Source organism: Microcaecilia unicolor, chromosome 13 (assembly GCF_901765095.1).
Source record: "Microcaecilia unicolor chromosome 13, aMicUni1.1, whole genome shotgun sequence".
NCBI lineage: Eukaryota > Metazoa > Chordata > Amphibia > Gymnophiona > Siphonopidae > Microcaecilia > Microcaecilia unicolor.
In genome coordinates, this window is record NC_044043.1 from 4,844,227 (window position 1) to 4,861,813 (window position 17,587).

Genomic DNA, 17,587 nt, shown 5'->3' on the forward strand with positions numbered 1-17,587 from the left:
TTAAGAGAAAACATTTTGCTCATAATCAGAGTCTCAGGAGCACTCAGTCAGACCCAGAAAGCACACACCACTGGAGAAGTCTCAGTCTCTGCTTGTCTTAACCTACTAAAATCAGTCAGGCCTTGGGTGTTGAGACACAGAGGGATCACTGATGCACAAGTGTCCTGCAAAACAGACTAGAAACAGATACCCATGTGGAAGATCTTGTTCCAAAGACCCTCTGAGGTCTCGGTGACTCTCTCCTGTAGGTAGTATATGGGTTTCGAGGACTGGATGGACATTTCTCTGCCTCAACATTGATGTGACTTTAGTGTCCGCCTGTTCCACCTGTCGCCTAATACACCCCCCCTCTCTGTCTGCTGCTCCACAGCATCGTGCTGGGGAAAAAAAAATTCCACTTGCCTCTCAAATTTCTTCACAAGCGTTTCCTTGAAACTTGGCATTGACAAAGGAGTGAGGAGTACAGTAGGTGTAGCCACATCCTCCAAGTCACCTAGGAATATTATATACAAGGTCTTAGGGGCATAGAGGCTGTCACCACATCTAAGATGTCACGGAGAATGCGTGTGTATGGGTGTGTGTGTGTGTGTGGGGGGGGGGGGGGGGGGGGGTTCTCAGTGTAGAACTCTAATGACACATGATGTTACCTTGACACTCCTCCTCCAGCCTTTCAAAATCATGGTCCGTTCACACTGATAAAGTCAAATCCTTCCTTTTTTTGGCCAGCATTTTGAAACGAATGATCCCAATGGCTTCAATTGATGCTAGACATTGAGAGTAATCAAGGCACTCTTGATGCTGCTATATCCCCTGTGTCTGCTGCAGCTCCAGAACCACGGAAACCAATACTTTAGATGCCGAAAAACGATTGAAAAAGCTAGGTAAAAGACGCTAACAGGAAAAAAAATGCACAACAGTGAAAAGACAGAAGAAAACCTACAAACTTCAAATTATTCAGAAAACAATATGTGACACAAACTCTGTTCACATGCACCCAACTAGCTCCACAGAAAGACAATGACTGAAGTCGTCCTGGGCAGCAATGGCAAGTGACATGCACATATGATCATCCTACTCATAATACAAACTAAGCTGGAGAAGCATTTCCTTTGCCAAGCTCTGTAGGTGACATTACCCATGTTGAGGACTTGCCATCCTGCTTGTCCTTGGAGAAAACTTTCTGAAAATGTTTTCCAAAGTAGTTATAATAAGCTGAAGACATGGTTTCTATTCTGATTTTACTATCATGACATGAAGTTCCTTTTGTTTTTCCACCCCTTTTTGGGGTATGAGAGATTTAATAAATCAAACCCTAAAAAACATTACATTATTCCATATTTCATATGTGATAGGCTAATTACAACCAGTTCCAGTGTGACCCATTTTCAACTGCTACAGTATGGCTATAGTATCCAGGAAATGCTCCATTATGAACTGTAGGAAGATACATACCCAAAGAGGTAACAAAGTGTTCATGCGCATTGAGTGTCTTCATGCATCGCTTGTTTTTGTAGTCCCACACACGGAGGGTCTTGTCATCAGCACAACTCAAAATAAATTTGCCTCCAGGATGGAACAGAACACCACGTACCCAATTATCATGGCCAACCTTATGAATAAAAACAGAACTAGTGTAGTAGGTCTATAATAAGCTTATTTCAGTGACAGTCTCCTAATCCATCTCAGTTAACACCTATATTGGAAAGCTTACAAACACCTCTACAGAGACAGCTATACAGGAATAACATGTATAGAATGTTTGTACGTTTGGGAAGCTTGCCAGGTGCCCTTGGCCTGGATTGGCCGCTGTCGTGGACAGGATGCTGGGCTCGATGGACCCTTGGTCTTTTCCCAGTATGGCATTACTTATGTACTTAATGTTTTCAAACAGTAGACAGATTATTTCCACTTAAGGCCTTTTATTCTTGGGTTTACTTCTGAAGTAATAACTATGATTTTATCAATACTCAAGGTATGACACAAGAACATAGGATGGGCTCAAGGGCTCAATAATAATGCTGAATGTTACCAAGCAGTGAGACTGGTTCACACTCCATGCTCAGCTGCTTCTGCTTGGTGCAACAAACTATGCAGCCACACTTTGGAAGCAAAGGGGAACTGGTATTACTTAAGTCTGATCTTTATATGCAGACTCTCTGGGACAAATTACATAGGGTTTTGAGAGAGCTAGCTTATCTCTTCGCTAGTGTGAAGCCCCTGCAATAATGTGACAAAGAGGGGCAAAGATCAGGACAAACAGAAAGGTTGCTGTGGCAAAAACAAAAGAATCAAACTTCAGTAAAAATACAAATAAGACTAATTTTGACATACTTACAAGTGTCATAAGGCACATGCCAGTACTAATGTCCCACATCTTAATGGTCTTGTCTCTGGATCCAGAAAGTAGAAAAGGTCCAGGTTTACCACTCTTCTTAGTCTGGGGAAGCAAAAAATATTAAAACTGGTTGCCAAGCAGTAAACAGCATTAACACCTTAACAGATTGCAATGACTTGTCCTTCAGTGACCAGCAATTATCAGTACAGTAATTGAACAAGTGGTACAAATCGCCTAGAAGGAACCTACACAATCAGTAACTTAAGAAATTCTCCTTATTATATTTATGCTATTTAGTCACTATAAACCAGTCTGTTCTCGTATGTGTTTGCCTAACAAATCATTGATAAAAGGTGTTTCATAATTTTTTTTACAAATAGCGAAAGCTACATACCTGTAAAGGGTATTCTACGAGGACAGCAGGCTGATTATTCTCACGATTGGGTGACGTCCATGGCAGCCCCCAGGATCGGAAGATCTTCCTAGCAATAAAGGTTTGCTAGCTCTTGCGTGATCCGTGCACATTGCGCATGCGCGACCGTCTTCCCGCTCGAACGCGAGCTTGCCTGCTAGTCAAATAAAAAACAAAAGACAAGGGAAGACACAATTCCAAAGGGGAGGTGGGCGGGTATGTGAGAACAGTCAGCCTGCTGTCCTCAAAGAATACCCTCTACAGGTATGTAGCTTTCGCTTTCTCCGACAAGCAGGCTGCTTGTTCTCACATGTGGGGTATCCCTAGCCCCCAGACTACAACAAACATTGGTCAATTGGGCCTCGCAACGGTGGGGACATAACTGAGATTGACCTAAACAACAACAACTAACAGAGAGTGCAGCCTGGAACAGAATAAAACATGGGCCTAGGAGAGTGGAGTTGGATTCTAAACCCCAAACAGATTCTGCGGCACAGACTGCCCGAACCAACTGTCGCGTCGGGTATCCTGCTGCAGGCAGTAAAGAGATGTGAATGTGTGGACTGAAGACTACGTCGCAGCCTTGCAAATCTCTTCAATAGTGGCTGACTTCAAGTGGGCCACTGACGCTGCCATGGCTCTAACACTATAAGCCGTGACATGGCCCTCAAGAGTCAGCCCAGCTTGGGCATAAGTGAAGGAAATGCAATCTGCTAGCCAATTGGAGATGGTGTGTTTCCCGACAGACACTCCCCTTCTATTGGGGTGAAAAAAAACAAACAATTGGGCGGACTGTCTGTGTGGGCTTGTCCGCTCCAAATAGAAGGCCAATGCTCTCTTGCAGACCAATGTGTGCAACTGACGTTCAGCAGGGCGGGTATGAGGCCGGGGAAAGAATGTTGGCAAGACAATTGACTAGTTAACATGGAACTCCGACACAACCTTCGGGAAAAACTTAGGGTGAGTGCAGAGGACTACTCTGTTATGATGAAATTTGGTATAAGGAACACGAGCTACCAAGGCTTGAAGCTCACTGACTCTACGAGCTGAAGTAACTGCCACCAAGAAAATGACCTTCCAGGTCAAGTACTTCGGATGGCAGGAGTTCAGTGGCTCAAAAGGAGGTTTCATCAGCTGGGTGAGAACGACATTGAGATCCCATGACACTGTAGGAGGCTTGAAGGGGAGCGTTGACAAAAGCAAACCTCTCATGAAGCGAACAACTAAAGGCTGTCCTGAGATCGGCTTACCTTCCACACGGTAATGGTATGCACTGATTGCGCTAAGGTGAACCCTTACAGAGTTGGTCTTAAGACCAGACAAGTGCAGAAGGTATTCAAGCAGGGTCTGTGTAGGACAAGAGCGAGGATCTAGGGCCTTGCTGTCACACCAGACGGCAAACCTCCTCCATAGAAAGAAGTAACTCCTCTTAGTGGAATCTTTCCTGCAGGCAAGCAAGATGTGGGAGACACCCTCCGACAGACCCAAAGAAGCAAAGTCTACGCTCTCAACATCCAGGCCGTGAGAGCCAGAGACTGGAGGTTGGGATGGAGAAGCGCCCCTTCGTCCTGTGTGATGAGGGTCGGAAAACACTTCAATCTCCACGGTTCTTCGGAGGACAACTCCAGAAGAAAAGGGAACCAGATCTGACACGGCCAAAAGGGAGCAATCAGAATCATGGTGCCCCAGTCTTATTTGAGTTTCAACAAAGTCTTCCCCACCAGAGGTATGGGAGGATAAGCATACAGCAGACCTTCACCCCAATCCAGAAGGAAGGCATCCGATGCCAGTCGACCGTGGGCCTGAAGTCTGGAACAGAACTGAGGGACCTTGTGGTTGGCTCGAGATGCGAAGAGATCTACCAAGGGGGTGCCCCACACTTGGAAGATCTGGCGCACTACTCCGGAATTGAGCGACCACTCGTGAGGTTGCATAATCCTGCTCAACCTGTCGGCCAGACTGTTTACGCCTGCCAGATATGTGGCTTGGAGAAACATGCCGTAACGGCAAGCCCAGAGCCACATGCTGACGGCTTCCTGACACAGGGGGCGAGATCCGGTGCCCCCCTGCTTGTTGATGTAATACATGGCAACCTGGTTGTCTGTCTGAATTTGAATAATTTGATGGGACAGCCGATCTCTGAAAGCCTTCAGAGCGTTCCAGACCGCTCGTAACTCCAGGAGATTGATCTGCAGATCGCGTTCCTGGAGGGACCAGCTTCCTTGGGTGTGAAGCCCATCGACACGAGCTCCCCACCCCAGGAGAGACGCATCCATAGTCAGCACCTTTTGTGGCTGAGGAATTTGGAAGGGACGTCCCAGAGTCAAATTGGCCCAAATCGTCCACCAGCAAAGGGATTTGAGAAAACTCGTGGACAGGTGGATCACGTCCTCTAAATCCCCAGCAGCCTGAAACCACTGGGAAGCTAGGGTCCATTGAGCAGATCGCATGTGAAGACGAGCCATGGGAGTCACATGGACTGTGGAGGCCATGTGGCCAAGCAATCTCAACATCTGCCGAGCTGTGATCTGGTGGGACGCTCGTACCCGGGAGACGAGGGACAGCAGATTGTTGGCCCTTGTCTCCGGGAGATAGGCACGAGCCGTCCGAGAATCCAGCAGAGCTCCTATGAATTCGAGTCTCTGTACTGGGAGAAGGTGGGACTTTGGGTAATTTATCACAAACCCTAGTATTTATCACAAACCCTAGTAGCTCCAGGAGTCGAATAGTCATCTGCATGGACTGTAGAGCTCCTGCCTCGGAAGTGTTCTTCACCAGCCAATCGTCGAGATAAGGGAACATGTGCACTCCGAGCCTGCGAAGCGCTGCTGCTACCACAGCTAGGCACTTCGTGAACACTCTGGGCGCAGAGGCGAGCCCAAAGGGTAGCACACAGTACTGGAAGTGACGTGATCCCAGACGAAATCGAAGATACTGTCTGTGAGCTGGCAGCATCGGGATGTGTGTATAAGCATCCTTTAAGTCCAGAGAGCATAGCCAATCGTTTTGCTGAATCATGGGAAGAAGGGTGCCCAGGGAAAGCATCCTGAACTTTTCCTTGACCAGATATTTGTTCAGGGCCCTTAGGTCTAGGATGGGACGCATCCCCCCTGTTTTCTTTTCCACAAGGAAGTACCTGGAATAGAATCCCAGCCCTTCTTGCCCCGGTGGCACGGGCTCGACCGCATTGGCGCTGAGAAGGGCGGAGAGTTCCTCTGCAAGTACCTGCTTGTGCTGGAAGCTGAAGGACTGAGCTCCCAGTGGACAATTTGGAGGCATGGCGGCCAAATTGAGGGTGTATCCTTGCCGGACTATTTGGAGAACCCACTGGTCGGATGTTATGAGAGGCCACCTTTGGTGAAAAACTTTCAACCTCCCCCCGACTGGCAGATCGTCCGGCACGGACACTTTGACATCGGCTATGCTCTGCTGGAGCCAGTCAAAAGCTTGCCCCCCTGCTTTTGCTGGGGAGCCGTGGGGCCTTGCTGAGGCGCACGCTGCTGACGAGAGCGAGCACGCTGGGGCTTAAGCCTGGGCCGCAGGCTGTCGAGAGGGAGGATTGTACCTACGCTTACCAGAAGAGTACGGAACAGCCCTCATTCCCCCCATAAAAAACGTCTACCTGAAGAGGTAGATGCTGAAGGCTGCCAGCGGGAGAACTTGTCGAAAGCGTTATCCCGCTGGTGGAGCTGTTCTACCACCTGTTCGACTTTTTTTCCAAAAATGTTGTCCGCTCGGCAAGGGGAGTCCGCAATCCGCTGCTGGATTCTATTCTCCAGGTCGGAGGCACGCAGCCATGAGAGTTTGCGCATCACCACACCTTGAGCAGCGGCCCTGGACGCAACATCAAAGGTATCATATACCCCTCTGGCCAGGAATTTTCTGCACGCCTTCAGCTGCCTGACCACCTCCTGAAACGGCTTGGCTTGCTCAGAAGGGAGCTTGTCCACCAAGCCCGCCAACTGCCGCACATGGTTCTGCATGTGGATGCTCGTGTAGAGCTGGTAGGACTGAATCTTGGCCACGAGCATAGAAGAATGGTAGGCCTTCCTCCCAAAGGAGTCTAAGGTTCTAGAGTCCTTGCCCGGGGGCGCCAAAGCATGCTCCCTAGAACGCTTAGCCTTCTTTAGGGCCAGATCCACCACACCAGAGTCGTGAGGCAACTGAGTGCGCATCAGCTCTGGGTCCCCATGGATCCGGTACTGGGATTCGATCTTCTTGGGAATGTGGGGATTAGTTAGAGGCTTGGTCCAGTTCGCCAGCAATGTCTTTTTTAGGACATGATGCATGGGTACTGTGGACGCTTCCTTAGGTGGAGAAGGATAGTCCAAGAGCTCAAACATCTCAGCCCTGGGCTCATCCTCCACGACCACCGGGAAGGGGATGGCCGTAGACATCTCCCGGACAAAGGCCGCGAAAGACAGACTCTCGGGAGGAGAAAGCTGCCTTTCAGGGGAGGGAGTGGGATCAGAAGGAAGGCCATCAGACTCCTCGTCAGAGAAATATCTGATGTCCTCCTCCTCCCACGAGGCCTCACCATCGGTATCAGACAAGTTCATGAACCTGTGCCCGACTCGACTCCGTGGAAACACGGCCACAGTGGGAGCGCCGAGAGGTAGACTCCCTCGCCAGCACCGGCGAAGCTCCCTCCACCGACATTGTCGGGGAGTCTTCCTGGGAGGCGGCTGCAGCCGGTACCGAAGCCGGAGACCTCACCCCGGGCAAAGGGCCAGCCGTCGCCTCGCTCGACGGTACTGGTGGAGAAGGGCGCAACAGCTCTCCCAGAATCTCTGGAATAACGGCCCGGAGACTCTCCTGCAGAGCTGCTGTGGAAAAAGACTGGGAAGCCGATGCAGGCGTCGAGGTCAGAATCTGTTCCGGGCGTGGAGGCGGTTCCGGGCTGTCCAAGGTGGAGCGCATAGACACCTCCTGAACAGAGGGTGAGCGGTCCTCCCAGTGCCGGTGCCGACTCCCTCGGCGGCCCAGAGCTCTCGGTACCGAGGCGGGAAGGAGACCGGTGTCGATGCTTCTTTGATTTCTTCAAGCGAAGCATGTCACCGGAGCTTCCCGGTACCGACAAGGAGGACGTAGAATCCAACCGTCTCTTCCTCGGGGCCGAGGCCGAAGAAGGTCGGTCTCGGGGGGGCTGTACCGCAGGAGACCTCAGGGCGGGAGGAGACCCACCCGAAGGCTCACCGCCACCAGCAGGGGAATGGACAGCCTTCACCTGCACTCCAGTCGAAGCACCACCGTCCGACGACATCAGCAAGAGCGGAGGTCCCGGTACCACCGACGTCAACGCAGCCTTCCGATGTCTCGGTACCGACGATGCAGAGGGTCGAAGCCTCGATGCCGTCGATGCCGTGGTCGAAGACTTCGATGCTGTCGACGTCGATGCACTCGATGCGTCCTGTGCTGTTGTCGTCGAAGAGCCCGAGAACAACACGTTCCACTGGGCCAATCTCGCTACCTGAGTCCTCTTGTAAAAGAGCGCAAAGACTGCAGGCCTGCGGGCGGTGCCCAGCCTCCAGACACTGAAGACACGAAGCGTGCCTATCAGTGAGCGAGATTACCCGGGCGCACTGGGTGCACTTTTTGAAGCCGCTGGGAGACTTCGATGACATGGGCGGAAAAATCACGCCGGCGAAATCAAAATTCACGATGATGAAAGGCACCAAAAATAAGGGAGAGAAAACCCGTATCGAGGCCAAAAAGGCCGATCCCGAAAGCGAAAGGAAACGTACGCTGGGGGAAAAAACTGGACACACGGGAAGGGACAAAGACCGAAATGTCTCTTTTTTTTTTAGCAAAAATCGCGAAGACGCGCGAGAGTCAACTTGAGGGGTACGAAATGGCGGCAAAACACGACTGTCCCGAGCACGGACAAAAGAAGACTGACGAACACGAGCCGGTTTGGGCGGGAAGACGGCCGCGCATGCGCGGTGCGCATGGGCGCGCAAGAGCTAGCAAAGGCCTTTGCTAGTGAAGTTTTCCAATTGGAGGGGCTGCCGAGGACGTCACCCATCAGTGAGAACAAGCAGCCTGCTTGTCCTCGGAGAAAAATCTTTCAACCAAGCACCTACCATAAATAAAGGATGGGCCCTGACATTTTCATTAGGAAGAGTAGCCCCGGGCCTTATACCACCGTCCCAGCCACCATGTCTGCCTCCAAGAAACGACTGAGCACGCAGGAAGCAACGTGACTTCTGAAAGCCAGCACACCTCGAATCACTGCCACATCCTCTACCAAACCTTAGACTCGCCTAGACTCTTGACCAACTTATCCAACTCATCTCCAAAGATCCTCGAAAGGGAAATTTACTGAGCTTGGACTTAGAAGCTGCATCCGCAGACCAACCACAAAGCCAGAGAGAACAAGCTGCCACACTTAAAACAGACTTAGCAGATGCCCAAAGCATATCAAAGCGCGTTGGACAAGAAGACTGATGCCATTTAAATCTAGCTACTTCCTGTTCCACCATGGAAAAATCATCCAAGACCCTATCTAACACCCTCTCACACTATATAAAGCACACTGTCCACCAAACCTCTACAGATGGCTGCTTGTACCACCAAAGCTGAAACATTGAATCAATGCTTCAAAAGCGTCTCCACACGGCGGTCCTGAGGGTCATTGATGGCCATGCCTGTCTACAGGCACTGTCGTCTTCTTAGTAACTGCAGAGACCACAGCATCCACTACCGGGGGGGGGGGGGGGGGGGGGGGGGGGGGGGGCTTAAGCAATTCCTTATCCTGGGCTGCACCAGATTAAGTCTAAACATGGAAAAGCTTGCTCATTGCACTGTCTCCTAAAGGCTGTTCCTCCAGATCCCCCAAATCAAACTCCACGGGAGCTTCCTCCTGCTCCTCTTTCCATACTGTATTTGGATGTTTGGAACCCAAGGGAGCACCTCTGGAAGGTCCCGGATGCACCTCCGACAGAGGTTTGGATTGCTTGAGCACAAAAACCTTGTATATCGCTAGACAAATTCTGGAGGAAATCCCCCCTTGGGGAGTCCTCCCTGCAGTTCAGAAGGGTCTGACGCAGAAGCAGCAGTCTGCTGCGAGAGCCACTCCCCTGCTGTGACTGGTGCATTCAAAATGGAGGAGTTTCCTGCCGAAATCTGACCTGCTATACTGAGAGAAGATGATCCTAAACCCAGACTCGAAACTACTCCATAGACCTACACCTTGAAGCTGAGATTGCAAGCTCCGAAGCTCCGGCTGACTCCGCACACCGGCGCAACTACTCCACAATAATGATACAGGCACCTGAAAACCAACCTGGGCCCAAGACCCTGCAGGGAGACAGCCATGAAAACCAGGACAATTGCAATGCTGAAAGAAACAGCGTTTCCAAGCTCAACTTTTTTTTTTTTTTAAACAGTGGCTGCTCCCCGCAGCTCTACAAACTCCCTTTCCTCGAAGGGGTTGAGGCCAGCAATGGATCTAAATCCACCCTTGGCCCATGGGCACTCAGAGAATGCTCGGGGATAGCACGTGGGAGGGACTCTGCCTCCAGAGTTTGGTACCCCCAAGGTACCAGAGAAGCCCCATGGGCCTCAGCTTTTGCCAGCAAAACCAACCTAATAGCACACAGATGCAAGAAAGAAACACTTAAGACAATATCTCTCTCTCTTTTTTTTTTCATAAATTAGAAAAAAAAAAGTAGAATCTCTGAGATCAAGGGGCTCACCACCTGCTACAGACTGATAATACTGAGGCTTTCAGGGGCTGAGCAGAGGTCTTCTCCACCTGCTGGTAGGTGTGTACAACATATCAGTCGTTCTGGGCCAGTCCGGAAGAACGCTAAGGAAGCTTAGGTTTGATTTCTTCCAATACTGATTTGTTTTTTAGGCAGTCTATGGTAGACACAGTATTCATTAACAGCACCATACTTTGCAGATACTGATTTTTCCTCATGTCTAGCTTCTTCGCTGTCCAAATTTAAAAATCATATAGTTTGAAAGGGAAAGGGAAATGGGACTTGATATACCACCTTTCTGAGGTTTTTGCAACTACATTCAAAGCGGCTTACATATATTCAGGTACTTATTTTGTACCAGGGGCAATGGAGGGTTAAGTGACCTGCCCAGAGTCACAAGGAGCTGCAGTGGGAATCAAGCTCAGTTCCCCAGGATAAAAGTCCACTGCACTAACCACTAGGCTACTCCTCCACTCCAACAAGTCCAATCTTTGTATGCAGAAACACATTTGAAGAAATTTTCTAGGTCATTCATCGGATTTCATGACTTTCATTACTGATCTGAGCAGGTTGAGATTATCTACTATTGATTTTACCTGTTGTCAGGATCTTTGCCTTCTTCATGTTAAGGCCTTTTTTGAGACTATGTACCTTAATGTTGATAAGCAGATGTTTCACACTGCCTTTAGTTTCAGTCAGTAAGGTTGCACAGATTGTTATTCTACAGCCTTTACCAGTTAATTTAAATTTTAAATGTAATCCAACATTTATATTATAGTTAAGCATCCCTATAACATTTTCACCATCCCCTCCAATGCATTTCCCAATGTCATAAATTAATATACAAAACCCAGCATTATCCAGATGTAAGCCTTTACATTAATAAAAGGCTCCCTAAATCTTTAAATTCATCCGTCTCTCTTGGGCTTCATCTCTATTGGCATCACAACTGGGATCTGACTTTGGGAACCTTCATTTGAAGGTACCTAGGGAATTTACCCCTATTTCGTAACTTCTGCTTAAACTCCCAGTCCCCTGAATATATCTAGTTAGGTTAGAGTATTGACAATATGTTGTTTGGAAGCCAAGAAGTTCCCTCCAACAACCAGGGAACAAGACACTGACTGAACTATGAACCTTCTATACAGTACTGTTACTGTCACTGAGCCACCTGGTCAGTTTTATATAAAGTTTTAATGAAGTAACTGGACTGCAAGTGCATGCTGCTCTGTAATGAATCTAAATCATAATGTTCTGTTGCTTTACATTACTGATCTACACTCATTTATGTAATTACTAGTAAAAAAAAAAAAAGCAGGCCTGTTTCTCACACAAATGAAACGGGCGCTAGCAAGCTTACCATGTAATGGCAATTATGTTTTCAAGGGAACAGTTAGGAGAAATGTTCTTGTCATGATAAGTAATAATTGGGAAGGGTGTATAATGAGTAATATGCTCCAGGGGTATGAGATACGGATTGTTTTATCTATGTTTTTTTTTTGTTTTAATCTTTCTTTTTTTGTGATTTTTATTTATAGTATTTTTTTTAAAAGATAAAGAGTACGCAGACTCCATCCACGTTCAGCATTTCTCCTCTCTTCCCTCCCCTCAATTCATGTCCAGTATCTCTCTCTTCCCTCCCCTCCATCCATGTGCATCTCCTTCCTGACTTCCCTCCCCTCCATCCATCCATGTCCAGCAACTCTCCATTCTCACCTGCCATCTCCTCCATCCACCCATATCCAGCAAATTTCCTCTCCCCTGCCCCCATTCATCCATCCTTGTCCAGCAATTCTCCTCTCTCCCCTGCCCCCCCTCCATCCATCCATGTCCAGCAACTCTCCATTCTCCCCTGCCCTCTCCTCCATCCATCCATGTCCAGCAACTCTCCATTCTCCCCTGCCCTCTCCACCATCCATCCATGTCCAGCAATTCTCCTCTCTCCCCTGCCCTCCCCTCCTGTCATGTCTAGCGATCTCTTCTCCCCCTGCCTTCCTCGCCAATTCCAGCCATCTCTTCTCTCCCCCTGCCCTCCCATCCATGTCCAGCGATTCTCCCTGCCCTCCCTCAACTCCCTGACAGCCCTCCTCTCCGTTCCTCCTCCCGCCCCCCGCGCGCGCAGCGACGGCAGTGAAGAGGACAACACAGCTTCTCCCTTCCCTCACACAGTGTCCCGCCCTGCGGAAACAGGAAATGCATCATCGCAAAAGGCAGGACACTGTGTGAGGGAAGGGAGAAGCGAGCCCGCTGTGTTGTCCTCTTCACTGCCGTCACTGCGCCTGAAAGTAAAAGGGTTAAACACGTGCAGGGGGGGAAAGGAACAGAGAGGAGGGCTGTCGATCGGGGAGCTAAGAGCAGGAAGGAGCAGAGGGACCGCCCGAGAGCTGCCTGACTGCAATGCCAGGCAGCCCTGTGTTTTTTTTTTGGGGGGGGGAGGGGGGGGGCAGCAACCAGGGGAAGGTCACGGTTGGGCTGGGGAGGCTTAGCCTCCCCAAGTCTCTTATACGGGGTGCCTATGACTGTCCTCCCATCCCATCCATGTCCATAAACTCTCCTCTGTCCTTCCTCCCTCCCCTCGATATCTCACGATTCTCTCCTCCTGACATGTCACCTCCAGCGTTCCCTTCCCCCTCATTGTTCCGCCCTCTGACGTCATTAAGTTTTGATGCGAGGGTGGGGCAATGAGTAGGAATGGATGTTACAAACCCAGGCATCCACACGTAGAATGTTGGAGGTGCAAATTATTATATAGGATTACATTAACCCTGACACATAACTATAGTAAGATCATTCAAATATCTGTTCTATAAGAAGTGCAAATTATTGCAATGCACAATCAAGTTAACTGACTGGATTTTTAACCATGTGGCTAACAAGTAAAGCCCTCACTACAATACTTCAGACTGTTTTCCGATTCATATAATCCAAAACCCTAAAGAGAATATATGTAGGCTTATAATCAACAAAGCATTTAGCGTCTAAACATTACCTCAGATCCTGTAGCATCCAATATATTGGAGTACGAGCTCTCAGGAGCCCAGGAAATGCATTCTACGACATGCTCGTGCTCTCGGAGTTCAGCTTTGCATTCCTTGGTTGCTGCCACCCACACACGCACTGTCTGGTCATTGGAACAGCTGGCAATCAGGGTACCATCCTGATTAGGCCGCACCATGCGTACCCATTCTCTATGTCCTGTGAAAGTCTTTACACAATACCTGAGAAAACCCAAACATCACTATTTATTTTTTCACATAGAAGCAGGAGTTGAGTCAGAAGAACAGTACCCTTCCCACTATAAAGCTGTCAATTTTAAGCAATTTTTTTTTAACTTTCCCCCTCTAGTATGAACTACCAAGATGTCAAATACTATACGTGCATATATTGACTGGGAAAGAAATTAACAGACTCTGGTATTTTCTTGTTCTATAGATAAAGCAAAGACACTTACCTGTAGCAGGTATTCTCAGAGGACAGCAGGCTTTATATTTCTCACACGTGGGTGACGCTGACCTGTCAAGTTAGGGCAGTCTAGGTTTCCTGAATGGAGGTATGGTGGTTAGGTGCTGAAGGCAACATTGAAGAGATGGGCTTTGAGTAAGGATTTGAAGATGGGCAGGAAGGGGGCCTGGTGAATGGTCTCAGGGAGTTTATTCCAAGCATGGGGTGAGGCGAAACCGAAAGGGCAGAGTCTGGAGTTGGTGGAGAAGGGTACTGAAAAGAGGGATTTGTCTTGAGAGCGGAGGTTAGGGGTAGGGACGTAGGGGGAGATGAGGGTAGAGAGGTAGGGAGGGGCTGCAGATCGAGTGCATTTGTAGGTTAGTAGAAGCTTGAACTGTATGCGGTACCTAATTGGAAGCCAGTGAAGTGACTTGAGGAGAGGGGTGATATGAGTATTTCGGTCCAGGCGGAAGATAAGACGTGCAGCAGAGTTCTGAATGGACTGAAGGGGGGATAGGTGGCTAAGTGGGAGGCCAGTGAGGAGTAGGTTGCACTAGTCAAGGCGAGAGGTAATTAGAGAGTGGATGAGAGTTCAGGTGTTGTGCTCAGAGAGGAAAGGGTGAATTTTGCTAATGTTATAGAGGAAGAAGCGACAGGTTTTGGCTAACTGCTGGATATGCGCAGAGAAGGAGAGGGAGGAGTCAAAGATGACTCCGAGGTTGCGGGCAGATGAGACGGGGAGGATGAGGGTGTTATCAACTGAGATAGAGAGTGGAGGAAGAGGAGAAATGGGTTTGGGTGGGAAGACGATAAGCTCGGTCTTGGCCATGTTCAGTTTCAGGTGGCGGCTGGACATCCAGGCTGCAATGTCGGATAAGCAGGCCGATACCTTGGCCTGGGTTTCCGCAGTGATGTCTGGTGTGGACAGATAAAGCTGGGTGTTGTCGGCATAGAGATGGTATTGGAAACCGTGAGATGATATCAGGGAGCCTAGGGAAGAGGTGTAAATTGAAAAAAGAAGGGGTCCAAGGACAGATCCCTGAGGAACTCCAACAGAGAGTGAGATGGGGGTAGAGGAAGAGCCATGAGAATGTACTCTGAAGGTGCGGTGGGAGAGATAAGAAGAGAACCAGGAGAGGACGGAGCCCTGGAACCCAAATGAGGACAGTGTGGCAAGAAGTAAGTTGTGATTGACAGTGTCAAAAGCGGCGGATAGGTCGAGGAGGATGAGGATGGAGTAGTGGCCTTTGGATTTACAAAGTTATAGCTAGAACAGTTTCCTGCTTATTCCTCCACTCCAATATTTAGCAGTTTCCCTCGACATAAATTTTTCTAGTTTGGTTATTTAACTTCCTGGCAACACTATATTGCATCTCTCTCACTCAGATGTATCCTGCCATTCTTTGGTGCGTTTTTAAAATGATTTTTTTTTTAATGTCACTCAATATAAAATGGAAAAGATTTGAAGGATTTCCACGGTGGAAAAAAGCAACATTTAAATTATTATTTTTTTTAAATGTATAATATTTATTAAAGAGCAAACAAAGAAGTTCACAACCACTCCACCACGAAGCCATAGGCCCCGTCTGCAGTATCACTACAGTTTACACAAACTCTAAACCATCAAAAACAATTTTATTTTTCCCTCCCCCCTTCCTTCAACCCTCCCTCCCTCAACTCGTATCGCCCCCCCCCCCCCCCCCCCCCCCCCCCCCCCCCCAGGAGTATCTTCAATTGAATCCACTCCCTAGCTTCGGGCTTATATTTCCCCTGCCTTTTGTCCATTAATTGTTCTAATGCAGACAGAACCCTCAATTTTGTCTGCCAATCATGAGTTGACGGTCCCAGTGTCTTTTTCCAATGCAAAGCAATTATGGACTTCACAGCCGCTAGGGCCCATCCTTTTAAGCCTGCGCTGCCACTTCTGATTACCCCAGCCCAACAAGCAACACTTAGGTTCACAGAGGAACACTTCCTCCAAAGCCTTAGTCATGTCCCCAGTTACTGCCTTCCAAAAAGTTCTGCAACTTGATGCACTCCCACCATATATGAAAGAAAGTTCCCTTCCCTGTCCCACATCTCCAACAGTTATCAGAGGACCCTGAGAACATGGCTTTTATTCTAACTGGCGTATAGTACCACCTGCTCATTACCTTATATGCATTTTCTTTAACCAACACACACACCGAGGCTTTCTTGGCCTCCATGCATACCCTCTTCCATTCCAAATTTGTTAGGTCCTGGTCCATGTCCTTCTACCATGCCAGCATATATTGAAATTCAATTGACCTCCGCCCTCTTAAATGCCCATAAATCCTCAAAATCCCCTTCCCTATCTATAACCCCCCAGATGTCCTCAAACCTTTCCACGCTAATAAGGTCCACCTTTGTCCATTGTTCCTTCAATATGTAATGTTTAACCTGTAAATAAGCATACCCATCCTTCTCCGAGATCCCGTAATATTCTTGAAGCTCCGCAAATGTCTTCAATCTTCCATCAGTGATAAGATCTCGGAACCGGATCAACCCCTTTTGAAACCAATCTCCATATACCTTACTTTCCCTCCCTGCAGGGAACCCTGGCTCTTGAGTCAACCAAGTGTACGATGATCTATTCCTTGTTCCCCTCAGTTTAAATTTCAAATTCCCCCACAGTGTCAGACGATGAGAGACAAAGGGATTCAAAGTTAAACTCTTCTAGGTTGGATTTGGAAGAGAAGCCCATAGCAACCCCTCCAATGCCCCCTCTCTAACAAAGACTTGTTCTAACCTGGAAATTGGGGAGAATTCTACTTTGCACCACAGTGCTATTTGCCGTATTTGGGCCACCCAATAATACCAGTATATTTGGCATGCTTCTCCCCCCTTCCTCAACCGTCCTGCACATGATCTGCCTAGACAGCCGGGCCTGGCGCCCTTCCCAAACAAACCACCCCAATTCTGATTGTAACCATAGAATCTCTCCCTTAGGGACATTTATCAGTAATGTCTGAAACAAAAATAGCAGCCTTGGCAAGATGTTCATTTTTACCGCCGCTATCCGCCCCCACCAGGATATCCACCCTGTCTGCTGTCTTTGCAAATCTCTCCATACTTGTCTGAATGGGGGGGGGGGGGGGGGGGGGGTATAATTTATTTAAATCTTTAGAGATCAAAATACCCAAGTACCGGACGCTCGTGTTTGTCACTCTAAAGGGAAATGCCTCCTGCACACTTTCTATTTCCTCCTCTGAGATAGTAATGCCCATTAATTCAGACTTATCATAATTTACTGAAAATCCTGATAAATGTCCAAACAGTTTAAGTTCTTTTACTAAACTGGGCATCGTCAGTAGTGGGGAAGAAATAAAGAACAAGATATCATCCGCAAATAGTGCGATTTTGTGTTCGTGCCCCCCTAACCTGACCCCCCCTTATATCCCTTGTAAGTCGAATTTTCTGGGCTAGGGGTTTAATGGACATCGCAAATAGTAAAGGCGATAGTGGGCAGCCTTGGCGTGTACCCCTTTGAATACTAAACTGATCTGAATACCCCCCATTAACTTTAATACGAGCTACGGGTGCCGCATACAGCCCCTTCACCCACTCCACAAATGCCCCTTCCAACCACATTTCCCTCATCACCTCCCATAAATATTCCCCATTCCACCCTGTCGAACGCTTTCTCAGCATCTATAGTGAGAAGCGCCAGTG

General features: G+C 48.5%; 1 protein-coding gene across 6 annotated transcripts in view; it reads right to left on the minus strand.

Moving 5' to 3' along the window:
• The window catches only part of PAFAH1B1 (platelet activating factor acetylhydrolase 1b regulatory subunit 1), a 137,094-nt gene that overhangs the window by 17,404 nt on the left and 102,103 nt on the right, over nt 1-17,587 (minus strand). For all 6 annotated transcript variants that reach the window (XM_030185587.1, XM_030185586.1, XM_030185582.1 and 3 more), the window contains exons 8-10: nt 13,443-13,671; nt 2,336-2,437; nt 1,453-1,609 (exon numbers count right to left, since the gene is read on the minus strand). In XM_030185587.1, coding sequence (XP_030041447.1) covers nt 1,453-1,609; nt 2,336-2,437; nt 13,443-13,671 — 488 coding nt within the window. The remainder of the gene's footprint in view (nt 1-1,452; nt 1,610-2,335; nt 2,438-13,442; nt 13,672-17,587) is intronic.